Raw genomic sequence first — 21,980 nt, 5'->3', positions numbered from 1 at the left:
AACGTATGAATATGCATCATAAAGTGTATTGTAAATGAACAATTCACAATATAATGTACAGGTCTGAACTTATTATACAATTGAATGTATTGTTGTATAACCATACAATAACAATATAATGAATTGTCGGCAATAGAATGTATTGTAGTATTATTGTTATGTGTTGTATTTATATTGGAATTTCTATTCGGGGGTATTTCTAGACCGACATATTAAAAAGCGTAACCAGTTACAGGTAGATTTGAGTTCCCTCTATCTGTTAACGGGGTAAAATTAACTCTGGCACCAGCTTTGGATCTATACTGTTCCGTTCGATAAGCTACAAAATCGTCAATATCGGCGATGACGACGTGGTGCGACGGCGCATAAATCTATCCATCAGTAACCCTCTGTGCTTCCTTATCAATGATAACGGAATGATATAAAATTTGGCACGTTTGGGTCAGTCTGTAGCAAATCGTTCCGAAAGTTGTTGCAACAATTTATTTGAAAAGTGTAAACAGTTTGAAGTGGTGGTGATTAGCCGGGAGCAGCCGATATTAAACATAACAGGTTTCGAGCATCGTAAGTGATGGTCTTAACAGCCAAGGTTTGGTTAGGTGTTCTTATTTGGGTTAATTTGGGAAATCAGGTGATTTCCGAAATAATACAAATGAACAGTTAAACCATGGAGGTTGCTTAGGTGTGTTAGTGCATCGGGAAATGGTTATACTATGAACAACAACTGATGGCAACAAACTTTTTCCATTGAAATCGGTGCATTGAAATGTACCTACGTGCAACAACTCTTTTAACATTGATCTGATCATTTTCCCATAAAAAAAAACATCTAAAAACTTCTTCTGCACGCTCACAATTACTTTGTATATGTAATGTGAACTATCGTAGCTGCTTTGACAAGTGAATTGAAATTAAACATATTTGTGAAAAAGTGGGGGAAAGGTAAAACCAGGTATGTAACATGTCGACTAAAATGTAGTTGTTAAGTGAATGGAGAACGTGAATTATGATAATGACGTTTTTTTGATGATGATCTTCTCGTAACATTTTTTCGGATACTACAATTATCGGTATTTTCCTTGAATATTGTTGTTTTCAGTAGTAGTCTGGCCTTTTCAGTAATTCATTTTCTTCGTTGAGTCTTCACAATAGGGAAAAACTTTTGTAAACAAATCCTTTTCTCTGAGATTTTTAGTAATTCAGCATATTCTTCAAACAAAGCTTGTCATGAAAATGTTTGACAATTCTCAGGACATTTTGACAGACCACACACATGCGCGAAAAAGGCAGATAATATATTCTACTTCATCGATCTTATTGCAGTCCTTTTCATGCTCGTGATACATCTGTCAAAATGACGTGAGAATTGTCTGTCATTTTGAGGTTAGGTTCGTGGTGTAATAAAGAATACTCACAAGATCTTTTATGATCAACAAGTTGCTCAAGTTGCTTTTATGATCAACAAGAGTAGAGCAAAATTTGCTCTACTCTATGAAAAAAAGTCTTTGTGTCGTTTTTTGACCTATGAAAAAAGTCTTTGTGCTGGATTAAAAGAAAACACTGAGAGATTACAACAACTTTTTCACCTTTTTCAAAGGACTCAACGAATAATTTCATCTTAACTTTCCATATTGGCTTTTGCTATGGTGATTCACCTCTTTCACCAAGCATTAAAATTGTCGATTTTACGTTGGCTGTTTCTTCGTTCACGTTCGTGATAAGATTATTCCAAATTGGATTACATATCATAAACAGATTACTCACATTTAGTAAATTCCGGAAGAATTGGCCGCCAGAACGCCTTTCGTGTCTTAGATAGTCATGCACTTTTCATTTCGTTTTGTCTACCAAAAATCCTTTATTGAAGAACTGAAGAATTTCAACAATAGAAACTTTTGGCTCTCCGTTTTGGAACATCTCTTCTTTATATCCAATGCACAAAAAGTTATCGATAACTATCTTTACATTCCGACAGTAATACCCCGGACAGATGTGTTTCTTCTTGGCGTAAGGGAACGTCCACAAATTACGTCACGCTTTGAGGGGGAAGAAGGGGTTTAGCAAAGTTGGACGACTCAAACGAAAATTAGGAGGTCTCATACAAAAAGTTTGACATAGGGTGGGGGGGGGGGAGGGGGGCTTAAAAATTAACAATTTTTGCGTAACGTAAATTATAGACGTTCTCTAGCGTCCAGTCTGCTCCTCAGCTTAGTATTCTAGAAGTTCTTCCACATATCAACTCTAGGCGGGAGTTCTGAAGGAATCCATGGAGGAATCCATGGAAGCATCACTAAAGTAAGCCCTGGGGAATTTCCTGGAACTATCCTTGGAGTTATTATTCGATGTATCTCTGCTCAGGTAACACACTTGTAACAGAAGAGTTACGGGAGCACAGGGTTTTGTAAATCGCAGAAGTTACTGCGATTTACTTCTTACAAATAAATATTTACTTGGTAGAAGTAAATCATAGTGACTTCACCGCAACAAAAATCTGTGCCGCCGTGACTCTTCTGTAGCAAGTGTGTTGCTTAGGTGCAGAAGTGGCCATACTAGCCAAGCCACACAGTTCATTTTGGATTATTATCATTATGGAAAGCTATTTGCAGATAATGTGATTGCTTTATACCTGTGCTAAGCCCGTCGATATAGTGTGTATTTAACCGACAAATTGAGAGATTAATTTTCTGAAAATAATTATTACTTGTTTTGGTGGGACTCGAAACCACGAGTCCGTATCGCTGATCCGGTGCTTTAACCAACTATGCCATAGAACTGTATACATTGAGCTTTCCCTGCGAGTGAATGGGAGATTGACATCTAAGCCGAAAGATAGATAAAGTTGTGGAAGGCGGGCCCAGTTTTGGTGGTGCTTCGAATCCAGTTTGGTTTTATATTTCACAGAATCGTAACATGTTCTGTGGATTAGTTGGTTGAAGCGCCGGACTAGTGACACGAAGGCATCGGTTCGAATTCCACCAAAACAAGTGGTATTTTTTTCCACAAATGTTTGACCCCGAAACGACTGAAACGCCAAGAACTACCCGGAAGTCTTCAAAACAATCGTCGTCAATATAGCAAATTTATCTCTCAATTTGTGGATTAAACACTCTAGCTCAAAAATATAAAGAGCATTTTGGTCATTCAAGACCAATGATCATCCGCATGATCGATGGTTTTTTCCGCTATAATCCAAATTACTGTCATACGTAAGTAGTCATAATGGTGGGCTTCGTGGCCGCGCGGTTAGCGGCGTCAGTCGTTTAGGCGTATTGTGAGTGCCACGGAGTGAGGGTTCGATTCCCGCTTCAGACGGAGGAAACTTTTAGTCAAAAGAAAAATTCAGGTCCGGTTTATTTCCTGGCAATTCCTCTAGCATATGAGAAGTGTTGTAGAAAAATTGTATTGCTAAACGATTGATTACGAATTTATGAGAAATTTTTAAAATTTTGGTTCATTCACATACTATCAAAAGTTGCATCCTTGGGATAATTTTCTCCACTGCCTACTTTTGTCGAATTTTACTCTTATGCGGGTATGGGCAGATTTGGTGTTGTAACAAAAATGTATTCGTGCACGCTCTACTGTACACCGATATCTGTGGAATTTTGCAGGTGAAATAAAAACAACAGAGTGAATTGATGAATGTGAAAAAGTGTCGATGTCCCTCCAAAAATAATTATTAATAGGCTCCTAAAGTCCTATCGGGATTCTTGTTTTAAATTACAATATATGGTTCAAGAGTACATATTTACTCATTTTTTGACGTGTAGTTGAAAATATATAATTTTTATTTTTTTAGCCTTTTGTCTCGTCCCTAGCTTATAACACATACTTTGAGTGATTGTTTTTCGCCGTGTATGCCAAATAAACCAGGCCGAAACGTCGGGCAATGCAAATTTCATCGTTTGGATTCCCTAGACTGAGAAAGCCAGAATTTCCATAGCAAACCAGTTCCAGTCCAAAACCCCTAGTAAAAACATAAACATGTTCCCCGGCAGAATTTGAGCAATTTCAATGCATCCGTTGCAAAATTACTTTTCCTGAAAATTATTGGGGATAAAGGCTTTTTATCCTTCAAGTTTACAGTTCTTTTTTTGAACTGATCAAAATAAACTTTCTTTTCACAGAGAAATCCAGATGGAGTCAACAGAGCATCCTCCCAAGATGTTCACGTGGAGTGGAAGTCGGAACAGTCATGGTATCGATTACGAGAAGGATCTTGCTTTCACGCTGTTCGTTGCCGCATCCTTAGAGGGGCGCCAATTCCGGCTGGCAACGGAAATGAATGTTGCCGGTAAGTTTGACGACGCTGTGCTAATTTTGGACGATCGGAAGGAAGTATGGTTTTTCCAAGCCAAGCACAGTCAATCGTCGGATGCAAAAATTGAATATAAAGAGTTTTTTCCTGCAAGTCTTGACGAGAACAGCCAATTCTCGCTGCCGATGTACATCCAATCGTTTCTGAATGTTTCACAACGAAGTGAGTTCAAGAATTACGAGAAAAAATTTATCATCTTCAGTAACAAAACAATTGATGAAAATGCTAGAGACAAGCTTGGAGAGGTAATAGACATGAAAAGCTATGCTGTATGTGACTCGCTGGAAAAGAAAGTGTTTATTCGAAGTTGTGAACAATTTGTACCAAAAGCAGAGGAAATCCAGGGCTTATTGAACAAGATTAACGAATTGCCTGTTGCTATTAAAGAGGCTATAATTGAACTACAGAAGTCAGGAGCAGTAAAAAGCATTTTGCGAAAATACACCACTCCTTTGGGATCGATATTGGAAAAAGACGGTGCCGTTCGCTTTTCAGAAACATTTACAGGAAATGAGGATGACATAAATCAGCAATGGCTATGGAACGAACTACAAGCACATTTCATTAACCAGATCGACACAACTAAACGCCTATCAGAGGTGGTTTTCAATAAGAAGATAGAAAAACGCCTATTGCAAAATAAATCCGCAGAAACAAGTTTTCCTCGGTTCACCGAAGAATCCGATTTGAGAAGCTTTTTTGATGGTCTTGTAATGTGTACGGAACAGCCTGACACACTTTCCCAGTTGAGAGACAGCATAACAGAATTGATTGTAGGGAAGTGGGTCCATGAGAAGGACCGTGGCTTGTTTAAAGATAGAACAAAATTTCATGTTATATTTGGAAAAGAATTTGAGAAGTGGCACATGGTGACAAATATGGAAGGAAATCAGAAACCTTTTTTAAGCAGCTACGAAGGAAACAAGTGTGTTCAGATGGCTAAGGCGGAATTGCGCAGAACTTTGCAAAATATTACAGAAGCAGATTTCAGTAACTATGTGGAACGTAAGTTAGTTTTACAAAATGGACAGGAAGAGCACTCAGAAGATGAATTTATATTAATGCTTGAGCAATCGTCTGGAAGAAATAATTGTTACATACTAATAGGAGAACCAGGTATGGGAAAAACAACGTTCATGAAGAAAATCACATTCGCACTACAAACGGACTACAACAGACACGTGTATCTCATTTGCTTGAGTAGATTATTTAAAAATTATGAGCCAGGAGACGATATATTCACACTTATAAAATGCGCTATTTCAAAATCGATCCAACTGTTGGTTAAAGAAAGTTTGGAATGTTGCCCTCAACAATGTTTCGTTCTACTTGACGGTTTCGATGAGATTGATATTTCGCATCAGTACACAGCCATTGAGCTTATCAAGGAAACTTTCTGCAAAAATAACGTTCGCGTTTTCATAAGTGGCAGAAATCACGTGAAAGAAACACTCGAAAAGGAATTGCAAGTCAAGGCATCAAATCTCGCCCCGTTAGTTGAGGATGAGCAATTGTTGTTCTTGAGAAATTGTTGGGACGTCAGTTCTGAAATAGATGAGAAAGATTTTAATCGATTTCAAAGATTTGGTAAACATTTGCTCAAGGTTTTACATGACAGTATTCAATCTGACTACTTCTGTTTCACCGGCCTTCCTTTGGTGGTTCGAATGCTTGCCGAAGTCAACAAGAAAAAATTCGAAATATACTGGGAATCGATGAATGGAAATATTAACGAAATATTAGATTCAAAGGACAGATTTAGTTTGTTGCGTTTATATGAAAATTTCATCAACATATCGTTTAACATATTGGTAAAGAAAATAATTAACGAAGAAGGTTACGCAACAGTTGATTCGAAAGTTGTGAGATTTTTCAAAAACAATTTGGAAAACTTTTATCGTGCGCACCAGTTGTTGGCTATTAAACAATTAAACATTCCTGAATTACGAAAAACACTAAGAAATAATGAATCCGTCAAAATTTTGGAAAACATGCAAAATTTCCTGGACGATAGAGAAAAATCCTTATTGATTAATGTTTTGAACGAGAATGAGGTAGAATTCACTCACTTGTCATATGCTGAATATTTTCTTTCAAATTTTTTGTATGAACATGTGTCAGAGTGTGAAGCCACATTGTACAATGTTTTAAAAAGATATCACGTTGTTAGAGCCTTCTTCTTTTTGATGATTGAGGAAAATTGGAATAAGAGTTCACTGCAAATTAATACAATTAACCAAATTTGTCACAATGACACTGGAATGATGTATTTAGCTTGTTCTGAAGGTTACGAATTAATTTTAAAGGAGCTCCTGAACTACCATGAAGCCAAAGTATTATTCTGGTCACGCAAAGGTGGCACCCTTCTACATGCTGCTGTTACTTCAAAGAAAGAAAGCATTCTAAAGTTAGTTCTCTGTGAACACCAATTCGGTAATTGCACTCATCACGATGCAAACAATAAATCAACGAAAACACATGAATTTGAAGTAGACATAAATACTGCAGATTCATTAGGGGCTTTACCAATGCATTACGCTGTATCTGATGGGAATAAACCATTTGTTAAAATGCTTGCGCAACATGGTGCTGATAAAAATATCAATGCTCAAGATGACGAAGGATATACTCCTCTACATTATGCTGCCCGCGTGGGTGATTGGGAAATGATTAAGATCTTAATATCTGATTATTCAGCAAATGCAAATATTCGTGATATTCTGGGAAAAACAATCCTGCACATTGCGGCCGAAAAGAGCTATTTGAATATTGTGACGCTGATGATTGATGAGCTTTCGTGTGATGTCAATGCCCAAGACAACGAAGGAAATACTCCTCTTCATGTTGCTGTCATGTATAGTGCGTGGGAAATGGTCAAAATATTAATTAACAAATATCATGCAGACCTTAATATTGTCAACAAAAACGGACAAACTCTTATCCATTTAGTGGCCGCAGAAGGTAATATGGAAATTGTAAAGTTGCTTATAGATTTTTATGCAGCTGATGTCAATGCGCAAGACGTTAACGGAAATACTCCTCTACATTGTGCTGCTCATGCGGGTGATTGTGAAATGGTCGAGAAGTTAATTGCTGATTATTCAGCAAAAACAAATATTCGTAATATTCTGGGAAAAACTATCCTGCATATTGCGGTTGAAAAAAGTTATTTGAATATTGTGAAGATTCTGGTTGATAAATTTTCGAGTGATCTCAATGCGCAAGATTACGAAGGAAACACGCCTCTTCATCTTGCTGCCGAGTATAGTACGTTGGAAATGGTCAAGCTGTTAATTGACAAAGATTCAGATTACAAAATTGCCAACAAATACGGAAAGACTCTTCTCCATGCGGCTGTCGAAGGAAATAATAAAGAAATTGTAAAGATGGTGACAGTGGACCTGTTGTTCGATGTCAACGCGCAGGACAAGGAAGGGAGAACACCTCTTCATTATGCTGTAGCTAAAAACCAGTGGGATCGTAGTACTTCAGAATGCAAAGATAGGGTCACAATGCTTTTAGATGACTATACGGCTGACGTCAATGCGCAAGATATCGATGGAAATACTCCTCTTTATCTTGCTGCTATGTACAATAGATGGGAAGAGGTCCAAATGTTTATTGAGAAATATTCTGCAGACTTCAAAATTGCCAATAAAAAAGGATCAACTCTTATCCATTTGGCGGCCAAAACAGGTCACATGGATGTTGTAAAGATGCTCTTAGATGACTATGATCCTGATGTCAATGCGCAAGATAGCAAAGGGAATACTCCTCTCCATCATGCTGCTGATATGGGTAATTGGGAAATAGTAGAGATGTTGATTGACAAAGATTCCAAATATTGTGCAGACTGCAGAATTGTCAATAAACATGGATTAACTGTTACTCATTTGGCAGCCAAGGGAGGCAATATGGAAATTGTAAAAGTGCTTATAGAAGACTTTGCAGTCGATGTCAATGTGCAAGACAACGACGGAAATACTCTTCTTCATATTGCTGCCAGAAATAAGAGATGGGAAATTGTCAACATGCTAATCGTCACATATTCTGCGAACTACAAAATAGCTAATAAACAAGGATCGATACTGATCCATTTGGCGGCTTCAGGAGGTAACATTGAAACTGTAAAGATGCTTATCGAAAACTATGTAGCTGATGCCAATGCTCAAGATAACGATGGAAACACTCCTCTTTTAATTGCTGCCAGTAAGAAAAATTGGGAAATAGTCAAAATGTTGATTGTCACATATTCTGTGGACTATCAAATAGTCAATATATATGGAACTTCAATTATACATTTGGCTGCCAAGGCAGGTAATACAGAAATTGTAAAGATGCTTATCGAGGATCATGCGGCTAATGTCAATGTGCAAGACAACGATGGAAACACGCCTCCTCTACTCGCTGCCAAATACAAAAGATGGAAAATAGTCAAATTATTAATATCCACATATTCTGAGGACTACAATATCAGCAATCAATGTGGAATAACTCTTATCCATTTGGCAGCCAAGGCAGGTATAATGGAAATTGTAAAGTTGCTCATAGAAGACCATGCGGCTGATGTCAATGTGCAAGACAACGATGGAAATACTCCTCTTCATTATGCTGGCGAAAACAATATGTGGGAAATGGTCAAATTGTTGATAGTAAACTATAATGCAAACTTCAATATTGCTAACAAGAGCGGCCAAACTCCTTCTCATGCAGCTGCCTTGTGTGGCCAGTGGGATTTAGTGGAGATGATTCTTGTCGATTACTCTCTGGATATCAACTCCCCAAACGGGTCCGGAAAAACTCTTCTGCATGTGGCAGCAGAAAATGACAATCTGGAAGCTCTACAAATGCTCATAAATGACCACTCGGCAGATATCAACTGCCGTGACATTGAAGGACGGACACCCTCTCAGGTGGCTACCGAGCGAGGTCACTGGAAAATTGTAGACGTGCTGGCCAGAGCACAAATCAAGTACCCAAGTACCACACTTGTCACAGAAGAGTCACGGCCGTGCAGGTTTTTGTTGCGCAGAAGTCAGTCTGACTTGCTTCTAACAAATAAATACTTACTTGCTAGAAGTAAGTCACAGTGACTTTCGTGCCACAAAAGCTGCGCCGCCGTGACTCTTCTGTGACAAGCGCTACTTGGGGGTAACCACAAGCATTACATCATTACACGAATTAGACTGAATAATCAGCTTTCAAACGCTCAATGCAGTAATTGCACACCTCCAGATTGAATTTATGAATATAAATTCACATCATTGTGTCAACACACAATGATATATTTTAAGGTTATATATCAGATTTACATAATGCAACACCGAAAAACAGGACAACTGCATTGCAGGAAAATTGAAGGCCATCAAACATTACTCCAACAGTTTATCAAAGTATAGAGCACTAGTACTTACCCCGTCATATTAGAGTTAAAAAAACTTATGTGGAACATGAGTGCGGATATATGACATTTGGTCGAATGGAAATTTGGTCGAAACCCATTGTGTTGAAAAAGAAACATATGACAATTAGTCGAAGGGGACTATCCTGTTCATTAATTATGGGTGAGGGGGTGGCGTTTGAGAAATCTTTCGTGCCATACAAAAAAAAATGGGTTCCCATACAAAACATCTGTCTAGGAGGGGAGGGGGAGTCGATAAATCGTGAAAATTCCCTTACGTAATAAATGGACAGCCCGAATGGATAAATCGTCGTATCGACATATGGTTGGAAGACACTGACTGATGATAGGAGATTTCAGTGCAAATAATATTATGGGTTTCGGTATCATAATTTATATGTTACTGAACTTATATACGGCTTAAACTCAAAAGATACTTAGATGCTGTTCATAAACCAAGTAGACCAAATTTTGGCCATCTCAGACCCCCCCCCCCTCCCCCTAGTGTGGAGTGGACCTGGTGTGATGGTTAAATCACGTGCCTATCACGCCGAGGACCTGGAATCGAATCCCACTCCCGGAAAAACTCATGAAATGTGAGTTCTTCCTTCGCAAGCGAAAGTATAACGTGGTTCCCGAGATGAACTAGCCTAGGGCTAAAAATCTCGGTGATACAGATAAAAAACCCATCCCCCTCGTAGACTTTCATCCAAATAAATATTTTTAAATCTGTATGATGCGTAGACTTTGACAATACAGACCTCCGCTCCTCCTCTCAAAAAGTCTACTTGGTTTATAAACGGCCCCTTAACTCAAACAGCTCAAATTGACAAAAGCAATTATTCCAACACTTCATTTTCACTATTCTGTATATCGAAGTGGATATTAGGTTAGATGAGGCTTTAGATACATTTTTTTTTATAACTACTGTTCTTTGAGTGGAACCGTGATTTCGGGTGAAATTGATCAGTGGGGTGAAATTGATCGACGAGAGGGCCATTTTTATTTGTTAAAAATAACGCTTTAAACTTCAAACAATTTGTAAAAAAAATACCATCATCTGGCTCAAGAGCTATTGAATGATGAGTTTACATGTTTTACAGCCAATTAGTCACATATTTCTGTACAAAATTAAATATTTTCCGAAACTGCCTGTCAAGCGGACTTCGAAGACTAACTTTTGTTACCTTGGCTGTATCGCAAATGTAATGAATATTCGAATGACTGTTTCTAGCTGCCAAGTATTCGCTAAACCCGATTTCATCATCAAAAGTTCGATTACTATTACAATTTATGCATAAAATTGCACTTTTCCGAAAGTTATATCATATTTAGTATGAAAATTGCATACTTTCAAGCGTTTTCTTAAGATTTATTAAACTTCAAACTTAAATAATTTAAAATTTAGTAAACTAGTAAAAATTTTGCACAACTTTTCGCATTTCAGGGTGGTTAATTTAGGAGGAAAAAATATTTTCAGCACTTACAAAAATATTTCGCAGACTGGTCAATTTCACGCCGATTTTTTTTTTGATTTTTTTTATTTAAAATGATATTTTTTGTAATAAAATGATTTGCAGTAGAATTTTTAACCTCGTTGACTGAGGAAAACCATGGTCGTAGTTGTTTTAAGGACAAACGTCTTGAAATCCCGCTTCAACAGTGCATCAGAACTTCAGACGCACAAATCTCAAGAAGCAAGCTTCAAACCACAGTGAATTTTATTATTCTGTTCTTGCTCACTTGTAATAAGCTTAAAATAAAAAGTTCAGGTGCATTGGTTTTGTTTACGAAGAGATTTGTGCTTTCGAAATCGAGGCCATTGAGGCGGTCATTTTGGGATTCTAACAAGTCTGTCCTTAAAGCATTAAATTTATCCATATCGATAAGTATTCCAAAATAATTCGCCAAAAACTACGAAAAGGGATCAATTTCACCTGAAATCACGGTAGTTGAGAAAAGCAGTATGTCACCATCCACAACTTTAAAAAATCATAAAATTGCCTCAACCAATAGCCTCATCACCAGTTTATTAGTTGGCCATTTAAGAAAAGGATTCTCAAGCAGCCACTATTAGAAATAAAACCACTTTCTTACACCTAACCCCAACAGTGTATACTAGTATCTTACTGTTACCAGGAGCTCTGAGTGACTGGACCTGTTTATTCGCATGGGATATCGATAGAAAAAGCGCATAATAGTTCGGAGCTGATTCGGGATCTGAAAAGCTTTCCTGAGCAGCAAGAAGGTCTGACACGCAAGTTCAATGGTTACTGCGTTTTCGTTCAAAAACTGAACGTGTTTGATTTATTTTTGGCTCGCGTTTAGTTCAAACGCAACACTGCATGAAAGAAAAGCTTATGCTTAAAAGAAGGAAGAATATCTGATGAAGAATCAGCAGCTTCAATAATCTGAAAATGGTAAAATTATAAAACTTGAAAGAAAACATTAGAACGGAAGAACTGCATGTGCTTAAAGAAGAAATTTCTGAGGCAAGATTGAGCATTTGGTACAGGAAAGCGCAATGAAATTAATAAACGTGAAAGAACAGTCCTTGTTCAAAAGAAGGAAAAATATACATAATAAAAAGATGAATACAAAGAAGGCTAAAAAAATTGATAAAAAATCACTTCGTAATTCCCATTCTCAGCCCAACAAACAAATTTGAAGAGCAGCATATGCTAAAAAATAATGAAACTTAAAGGATGAGCCAAGATTAAAAATAAGGAGAAATAAGGAGAACAATGCCAACGAAAACCACACCTGGGAAACAAGTTGCCATATGAATGGCAATAATAAACACCCTTGAATGGAATATTCGTTTATTAATATGCCATATTCTTAAACACGATTTAATTGCTATACGACTTAACGTTCATTTAACCAAACGTACTTCCAACCAAATGTCGTGAAATAGGCAATCTAAAATTAACTTTCGACCAATTGCCCTGAAGCCCATGTGTTATACTCGGGTGTGCCCGACGTAAGATTATTATGGGTTTTTTGGAAAATATTTTAAACTAGTTGATTAGACTAGATATAGCATAAAACATGTTATTGTGCGTTTTTAAATTTTTGGAACTCTGCCGTTTTTCGTTCACTCATTTTTAAGGTACTTCCCATTGGCCGATTTTTCGGAATATAGCTCGAATCGAACCGTAATTTTACCACAGTGTTTGCTATTCATCGGGGCCAGTACGGGTGGAACTGGCCGTATACAAAACTGGACCAAGCCCCATCATGCGACACATCAAACTGCGGCGATTTTTGTAACCTTTAGTTTGGTTGACGGATTTTATGCGAAAATGAACACTGGAGACCAGAAATTCCACGATGTCTGCCCAAAATTCAAGATGGCAGCTTAATATTCAAGTTGGCGACTCCAAATTTAAGATGGGACTGTTAAATGGATTTCCAGCCTATGTATAAAACATAAACCAGAGAAGACGATTCAGTATTATCTTAAGTTAAAAAACTTGTTAAGAAACTCATATTCAGTTATATAGTCAAGCTTGTACTAATTGAGTGGAAAAAAGATCACGACAAACGATCAAATCTGGCTATACATGTCAATGGTTGCTCCTCCGTGATTGATCTGAGCTAGTACCAATTGCACTGAGATCCAGTGCTGCAATTTTTTGACAGGCCATTATGATAGCGATATTTTGCTTTTTTCATTTTCTCCGTTTTGGTTTTCCTGTCATTGTTGATGATAACCTGGGCTTGTTAGGGGAATATCTGTAAATAAAAGAAAATCGGGTTAAGTACGGTTCCTTTGAATTCCACTAAGAATTTGCATCCTTTGACAGATACGTATTTCGACCTCAACTGTAAGGTCGTCTTCAGTGTCTTGTACTTGACTCGACTCTCGAGTCGAGTCAAGTACAAGACACTGAAGACGACCTTACAGTTGAGGTCGAAATACGTATCTGTCAAAGGATGCAAATTCTTAGTGGAATTCAAAGGAACCGTACTTAACCCGATTTTCTGTCATTGTTGTTTTCCGATCAGCAACACGGGAGCGAAATGAAATAGGTACTCACACTCGCACGCAGCGTACTGAAAGCGAGAGCTGACAGGGCCAAATTTCCATTCAATTTTATGTAGTTGAGTGTTTTCATCCGTGGTAAAGTATAGGGCACTCACTCTCACAAGCCACCGCTTGAGACGAATGGCCTTTCAGCATGAGTAGTGTGTGGATGATTGAGAATTGATCTTGTTGGGTCGCTCACGAATGGAGCTCTCGGACTCTGTCAGTTCTCACATCGAGGAACTGAAAACGACCGCCGCAGTCATTCATTTTCGGCTGAAAAACAGGCACTGAGACTGATATTTTGCAGGACTGCTGAGATCCAAATTAATAAGGGCTGGGACACTCCACTTATTCTCAAAGTGCAATTTATGCAGCTCTTAGATTTTTGATCAATAACGACGCTGGCCACGTCCTTATAGTCAGTTGGGAAGGAGAAGGAATGTTAGAGTGTGCTGGTTGTTGCTGCTAAAGACAGAGAGCACCTCTGCACCCCTACAACCAGCACGGATTGGAGTATTTGTTAGACGGAAAGGATGGGGGATCTGGGAATCACCGTTGGGTCGATGATGCGGTCCATGGATAGGGGATATTTATAGTGTTCGTAAGGTGATAGATTGTGTGGTGATAACTATGAAGGACAAGCGGCACAGTTCGCTTTGGTTGCAAACGAAACGAACTTTTGCAATTCGTTTCTGGTTCTAGCGATGGCTATGAATATACATGAGTTGTATATGTAGAGAAGAAAGAGAGAGAGAGAGAAAGTGATAGATAGAAAGATAGATAGATAGAAAGATTCAAAGTAGGATGATAGGGACGGGCCAGAGATTGAACCCATGATCTTCTGGATACGAATCAGAAGCGGTAGCCACTAGATCACTTAGTTTGTATACTAATTGAGAAGAAAGAAGGCTGATAAGTTACGTACGTACTATGTTACAGTTTACATTTTTATAACATACTAAATTGTCAATAAACATGTGTCCACGACATATTCATTTTCAGTATGTGTGAATTGAAAGAAATCCAAGATAAACAAAAAAAAATGTGTAATTGCTATTTTGATAACCAATTCATGTTGTAGAGGTTTTGAGAACCGTCATTAAACCCAATGCCTTTAAATCTATTTTATAAGGTTTCTAAGAACATTTTGTATAGTATATTTGACTTGAAATGCTACTCGGATTGTGATTGCTTGATTTACACGCTGACCGACAACAGTCATCTCATTTGCCCGCAGGCTAGGTGAGAAAATACATCATATTTTGATCTAGAGGACCTCGTATGCAAACCAGCTTAGGATTTCGGATTGTATCATAATTTTATCTTATTCACGATATAGCCTTTTAAATAAAACCGTCTTCTGACTTGTCAAATATTTGTAATAAAGTTTTCATCCAAATCCCGACTGTGCAAGCACCGACCTAACGCCGAACGCCTTATGACCTTGACCATTTTATAAATTAAGGAGATTTGGATTGTAAAAAGGAACGGAGATGGTCAAGGTGATCCGTAGCTTGGAGGAAAGAAGCGCCCGTCTAGCGAATTGGGAGTCGTGGGTCTGATACTCACTGGAGTACGAGGATTTCGGGGAAGGTTTCTTGGCGTTCAGTCTTATGTCCTCAGTCAAAACAGATTAATTTTCTGTTTTGACTGAGGACATAAGACTGAACGCCAAGAAACCTTCCCCAAATTAACATCACAGTCGGTCCTAGCCCATTATACGAGGATTTCTTTTCATATTTCAAGTCTCCGTTTGTTCATCAAACACGTGTTTTTGTTTGCAATCAAACGTTGTAATTCCCTCTTGGCTTGGTTAGCTTGAAAAGTCCCAAAAAAATGACCACGTGGTTTATGGACAGCCCCTTATGTTTTCACCGTTGTTGAATAAACAAAAAGTCGGCCTAATTCTTCGCAATCCAAATCAAATCATACGTTCGAAGTATGATTGAGTAAAAACGTTTAAATTGAAGTGGACGTAACTTTAGAATATCGACCAAAACATTTCAATTATTATTATTGCCCATCGTAACTGTTTTTTTTTAACTATGTATTAACTTCATTTTTGCATTAGAAATTGAAATAGCACATCTTTCCGAATAAACCTTTTTTGGCCTTCCTCATTAGATAAACTAGGCTACAATATGATTATTTGTTTGTCCCCTCGATGGATTGTGGCGTCTCATCCTCCCGAGTCGGTGAAATTTCGTGTTTGAAACGTGCTTCCAGTGCAGTTGCTACCTTGGACTCAATACAGCCAATATCAGGTACCATTTGGGAAATCAAAACATAATCATTTCGACGAGATAAACGTTTTGCAGCATTAGAACAACCACTCGCCTCGAAGCACAGCCGCTGCAGTAGGTATGCACACTCCCGATCAAAAGTTTGGGGTCACCCCAGCAAAAACGTTATTCTGTTTGTCAATATCTCCACCAATTTACGTCCGATTTCAAGAGCCCAGGTCTCATTCACAAGATAATAAGCCAACGAAACTTTGAACATGATTATGATGATTTTTTTTTCAAAAATATTTGTATGTAAACTTATCCTGAAATTGCAAAATTAATTCAGCTGGAAAATGGGTCGACCAAATTTTAAGATGAGAGTGTTAATATAATGTATTTTCTATTAGATTTCATCTGTTTTTTTACATGTTTTGAAGAGGTGACCTCAAACTTTTGATCGGGAGTTTATATAGATAGTGGAATGCATATCGTGCACAAGTGGTTGGGTTTTCGGTGTGAACTGCATCCGAGAATTTCGATGGAACAGGAAAGGAGCCTGGTCAAGAGGGACAACACTATGAAACGTCCAAAAGCAAACATTATCTCTATCTGACCGTTCTTTGGAAGATGAGCTTGGAATAAAATGCATGTAAGATGTAGGACATGAACTTTTACATAATTTAGTATTGTCGAATATAAAACCAGCATTGATTCAATGATAGTTGACATTATATTATTATTTCTAAATGTACTGGTATTTTTCTTCAATTCTACACCAACATTCGAAAAGGGTAAAACAGTCATGCAAGTTTCAGCCTCTCTCGTTATTCCGGGCGCATTGTAACTCAACTATGAAAGTTTTCATCAATAGTACGTAGATCTGATCCTTATTTCTGTTTGTATGAACTTGCGTATGAGAATGGGAATATGCCCAAAATTTACGGAAGCAGATGTAGTTTGCAATGGTTGTTACAACCTTTTCACATGTTAGGGTTTGGTCCCTTATTAAGCATGTGGTCTACCGGCCTTGTCCATAAAGAGAGCTAACGTGCAAAGTTATTCTGAAAGGAATTGATTAAAAATATTATAAAAACATAATTGCATTTAGAAGTCTCACTCAAATGGTGCATTTTATTCCAATTCCCCGAAATATTTTGCCAGTGTTAATGTCGGACAGACAGCGCATGCAGGACTGCACAGTAGCATACAGTTGTAAATATTTGGCAAGAGTGGATGTTGTCGGTTCAGGGAAACGGCGGCGCATCCAATACACAAAGGAAAGCAAAACACATCCAGCAAACAGAGTCGTCGCCCGTCGACATTTGGTGCTGCTCGTAAAGTACTGCTGCTGCCACCAGCATAAAAAATAAACAACCAAACTGTAAAATGCCACAAAATCTTTCCTCACATCCTTGTGATTTAGGAGAGGGATTTCGGTTCCTTTTGCTGTTAAGTGCCCGGAGAGGATTAACACTTTCCAGCAGCCAACAGCAGCAACAGTGTGGACGCACAGCAGTTTACGTTTCACCGGACACTTGAGAGTTGGGAAGAGGCCTACCGACACATAAGTAGGTATTTTGAAAACGAGAGTGGGTAGTCCATATAATTTAACACCTATCTCGTAAAGTGGAGCACCAGCTGACTACACTCGTTCCTGAGTGGGCGGTGTCATGTCATGTACATGTGTTCCGAGGAAAAGTGTGAAATATTTACACCGAGGAAAAATACCTAAGGTAAAAATTGACGATTTACCTTACTCAGTGACTGAGTTGAACATACTCAGGAAGCGATATGCATTTTGTTTTCCTACTAAGCCTCAGTTCAGTTATTCAACTTTTAATGAAAACTAAGTAAGAAAACAAAATACTAATCGATTTCTGAGTAAGTCCAGTTCAGTCACTGAGAAGATATTGTTCTCTGTGTAGGCGCGTTGGAAAACGTTGGTATACATTCTCAATCTTAAAGCATTCCAAGACGCTTTAAAAATAATTAAAAAAAACATCTTTCACACACCTATGACCTATGTACAGGGGATGGCCAGAATGTTAGGGATAGGCAACTGTTTTTCTCCCACAAAAAAATTCAACATGCTGTAACTTTTCATAGAGTGCATAAAAAAATCTCAAAATTTGACTGTTTGTCAACTTATTATATGTGCATCATTGGTACAAATTTGGGCTCGATTGATAAATTTTTCGCAAAGTTAGAACCATTCGGGTAAAACACTATTAATTAGACAACTAATTTTTGAACTGTAATATCTCGGAGACCAGTGAACCAAATTGAATGAATTTTATAACGTTTATCAACAATATATTCATACTTAATACGACGTTATAAAATGTAATATTTTCTCACGGCGAATTAAGTTATCCGGATTGAAATTTTTACTCATATAGAGGAAAATAATTCAAATTTACAATACCACACAAAAATACTAAATGTGTTCTTCCTTCAATCTAAATAGGCTCTAATATATCAGATTAGAGATAACTTGAGAACAGAAGTTAAAAATCTTTGGATATCAACACTAAAATTTATTGACATTGATGTAAAAAAAATACATTTTTTCGAGAAAAATCCAAAAAGTGTCAATCCATGATAACTTTTTTCAAAGTTTAAAAAGTACCTATGTTTTAATAGTTTGTGAAGCACTTACATATTCTTAGTGTACCGTCGTTGGGGGTGAGAATGGGTCAAAAAAGGATACTCAAAGATTGTTTGTTCAATAACAATTGCAATTGAAGTCGGAATAACTTTTTATTTGGTATGTATACTCTTCTATGTGGTAATGATAGTTTAGCAAGAAAGAATCACATTATATGAATTGCTTACTAAACTACAAATGATTGAAAATTGACCCAATCTCACCCCTTAGAGGGGGTGAGAATGGGTCAAAGTATTCGAAATCGCCTATCTAAGAATATAAATTAATTTTATTGATCATATCTAGTCAACCTACTCAAAATACAATGTAACAATGACGAATAAAAACTTTGGTAATTTTAAAAGTTGATTAATCCACCTAAAAGGGCTAATACAACCGACAAAATGGGTGAAATTTGATAAAATAACGTTTGTATGTTATATCGCCATTTTAGCCACCACAATCATCCTCATTTAAAGTTTCAACCTTCATGATAGGAGGAGGAGGGGTTACAATGAGAGAGGGGCGCATTGAAAGATTCATTAAAAAAACATGATACATAATGATGATTTTTAGTATACTGTAAGAAATGTTTTGAAACCCTCCTGACACGAATGCCACAATAATGGTAAAGTGGTAAATAAATAAATATACAAACTCTCCGTTATAAACTTTTATGAACATGATCATTGGCCTCGATATTGCCAATGCAAATCACTCCATCTCAAGATAGAGGGTCGTTCAAATATTACATTACGCAACATTTCACATTATTAGACCCTCTCCCGCAATAACATTTAAACAAATTTTAATAAATTTTGTATGAGTCCTAGCACAACGGTAAACTTATTCTTTTTTCTTTAGTATTTTTATGTTTTTTTTTATAAATGATCCTTATACGGCACTTTTGATTTATAAAGTTCAAGTGAAATACTCAATCATCAATCTAGTATGCCGCAATTCGACGTTCGTTCGCTTTCCGACATTGTACTATGTTACCGGTATTATAGCCCCGGCCCCGGTATTTCCTGGATCCCACTGCCCTCTGGTAGTTTCCCGATATTTCCTTAAAATTTCAAAAATGAGTGAAGAAGTAGAACGCTATTAAGTATATTTTGTGAGCTTACGATATTGCAGTATACTAAAGATTAGAGGATGATTAGAGGAGTTGTCCAAACGCATGGGTTTATTGTTACAAATGATGTAAGGTACTAAACGTATGAACACACTCGCTTGATACTTCTTCGACATATTTTCGAAATAAAGCGTACTTTTATGAAGATACGGTAAACATGGCACCACTTTAACGTCAAATGGGGACTGGATAACAAGTTGAATTTTCAAATAAGGTTATGTGCACTCGATAACTTGCTTGACCCAATCTCACCCCCATTCTTAATATTTAGACATAGGGTCGAAGATATCGAATTTTTAAATAAAAAGTGACTTGACAGCCCACTTTTTTCGTTGTATCTATCAGGTAATACCTACAGATAACCACTTATAAGAAAATTTATGATTAGGTGCTTGTGTGAAACATTGCGAAGGAGAATTTTTTTCAGAGTGATTCACTAGTAGCTTCATCATAGAAGTTTAGCCACAAATTTAACAAAAAACGATTATTGCTAAACATCTTATTCTGCACATTGGCGTGTAAAAACATCTCCTCTTTGAAATGTTATGAAGTTTTAAACATAAATTAGCGATAGTTGATGAGCTATGTCAATTTTTATGTTTCTCCATTTTGACCCAATCTCACCCCCCAGACCCATTGTCACCCCCATCGACGGTACGTTCAAAATTTCATTCAATTCGGTTCACTGGTTTCCGAAATATGACAGCTCAAAAATGAGTTGTCTGAAAAATAGTGTTTTACCCGAACGGTTCTAACTTTGCGAAATATTAATCAGTTAAGCCCAAATTTGTACCAATTATGCACACATAATAGGTTGACGAACAGTCAAAATTTTAGATTTTTTGATGCGCTCTATGAAAAGTTATAGCTTGTTGAACTTTTTTGTGAGAGAAAAAAAAAGTTGCCTATACCAAACATTTTGGCCATCCCCTGTACGATAAAATGTGCGATTTTGGGCTATTTTGACTGCAAGCCATTAAGCATTAAAATATTTTTTAAGCAGTCAAAGGATAAGGTGATCAATTAACATCTAGATTAATGACTCATGCAAAATCAAATTCGATAGATTTAAGCATTTTATGTCAGTATGTAGGGCCCATATAGCCGAGGCGGTAAACGCACGGGTATTCAGCATGACCATGCTGAGGGTGACGGGTTCGATTCCCGGTCGGTCCAGGATCTTTTCGTAAAGGAAATTTCCTTGACTTCCTTGGGCATAGAGTATCTTCGTGCCTGCCACACGATATACGCATGCAAAATAATCATTGGCAGAGGAAGCTCTCAGTTAATAACTGTGGAAGTGCTCATAGAACACTAAGCTGAGAAGCAGGCTTTGTCCCAGTGAGGACGTTACGCCAAGAAGAAGAAGAAGACGGCACGGGAAGTGGTTCATGTTGCCCCAATTTGCCCTTTTTTCATACAAAAAGAGAATCAAAATGTACTTTCAAACAACTAACACAACTGTAAATCGTTGAAAATAGCTGCAGGTGTAATTAAAGGTCAATGGAAATCATAAACATACATGAAAGATCCTTTTCAAAGCTCATTTTGCCCCAAATGCCCCAACAACTTGTGGTTATTCATATTTTTCCTAATTATGAATGGATTTTAAATGTTACTGATTTGAAGTGATTTGTTTGGCGTAAACAAAAAGCGCCAGATCTATTATCACCAGAATCATCTTCGGGAGTTGTCCGATTTGCCCCATTTTGCCCTATTTTCATAAAAAAAATAGATTTCAAATGTAGTTATGAAAAACAAATTCTTCTATAGAACGTTGAAATTAGCTTTAGGTGAAATTGGAAACTAACAGTTATCATGCGTATATATGAAAGATATTTTCCCTATTTTACCCTACATTCCCCTAGAACTGCTGGATAATAACATATTTTGTATGGTTTTGTTGGGTGCAAAACATGAAGTCCTGGATCACTTTTGATATATACAAATGCGGGTCAACGATTAATACTAGGATCATTCTCGGAATGGTATGAATAGCTGTCCATCTCAACCCAATTTGCCCTGATTTTTTATCATGTAATGAATAAATTAATTTGCCCTGATTTTTTGTCATGTCATGAATAAATTAATTTCCGTTATTAGCATTGGTACTGTTATCAAAAAGACATATATATGACTTTTTCTATAATTTCAGTTTTTGATGGGGAATTAAGGGCATAATAAGCATTTTATAAAATATGTCGAATATGCGCTAAACTGA

The 21,980-nt window shown here is 37.2% G+C and overlaps 1 protein-coding gene across 1 annotated transcript; it reads left to right on the top strand.

Annotated features, from left to right (window-relative positions):
- Positions 1-355: 355 nt before the first annotated feature.
- LOC134288207 (uncharacterized) lies at positions 356-13,355 on the top strand. The gene is made up of 2 exons (XM_062852280.1): positions 356-564; positions 4,128-13,355. The coding sequence occupies exon 2, from the start codon at positions 4,138-4,140 to the stop codon at positions 9,409-9,411; it is 5,274 nt and encodes a 1,757-aa protein (XP_062708264.1). The 5' UTR covers positions 356-564; positions 4,128-4,137; the 3' UTR covers positions 9,412-13,355.
- The last annotated feature ends 8,625 nt before the right edge of the window (positions 13,356-21,980 follow it).

Source organism: Aedes albopictus, chromosome 2 (assembly GCF_035046485.1).
Source record: "Aedes albopictus strain Foshan chromosome 2, AalbF5, whole genome shotgun sequence".
Lineage (NCBI taxonomy): Eukaryota > Metazoa > Arthropoda > Insecta > Diptera > Culicidae > Aedes > Aedes albopictus.
Note: the sequence above shows the minus strand (reverse complement) of the source record. Positions and strands in the feature narration are given on the sequence as shown.

What these genes read in the sequence shown, in the direction of transcription:
- LOC134288207 (XM_062852280.1), top strand. Translation starts at nt 4,138, where the DNA reads ATGGAGTCAACAGAGCATCCTCCCAAGATGTTCACGTGGAGTGGAAGT.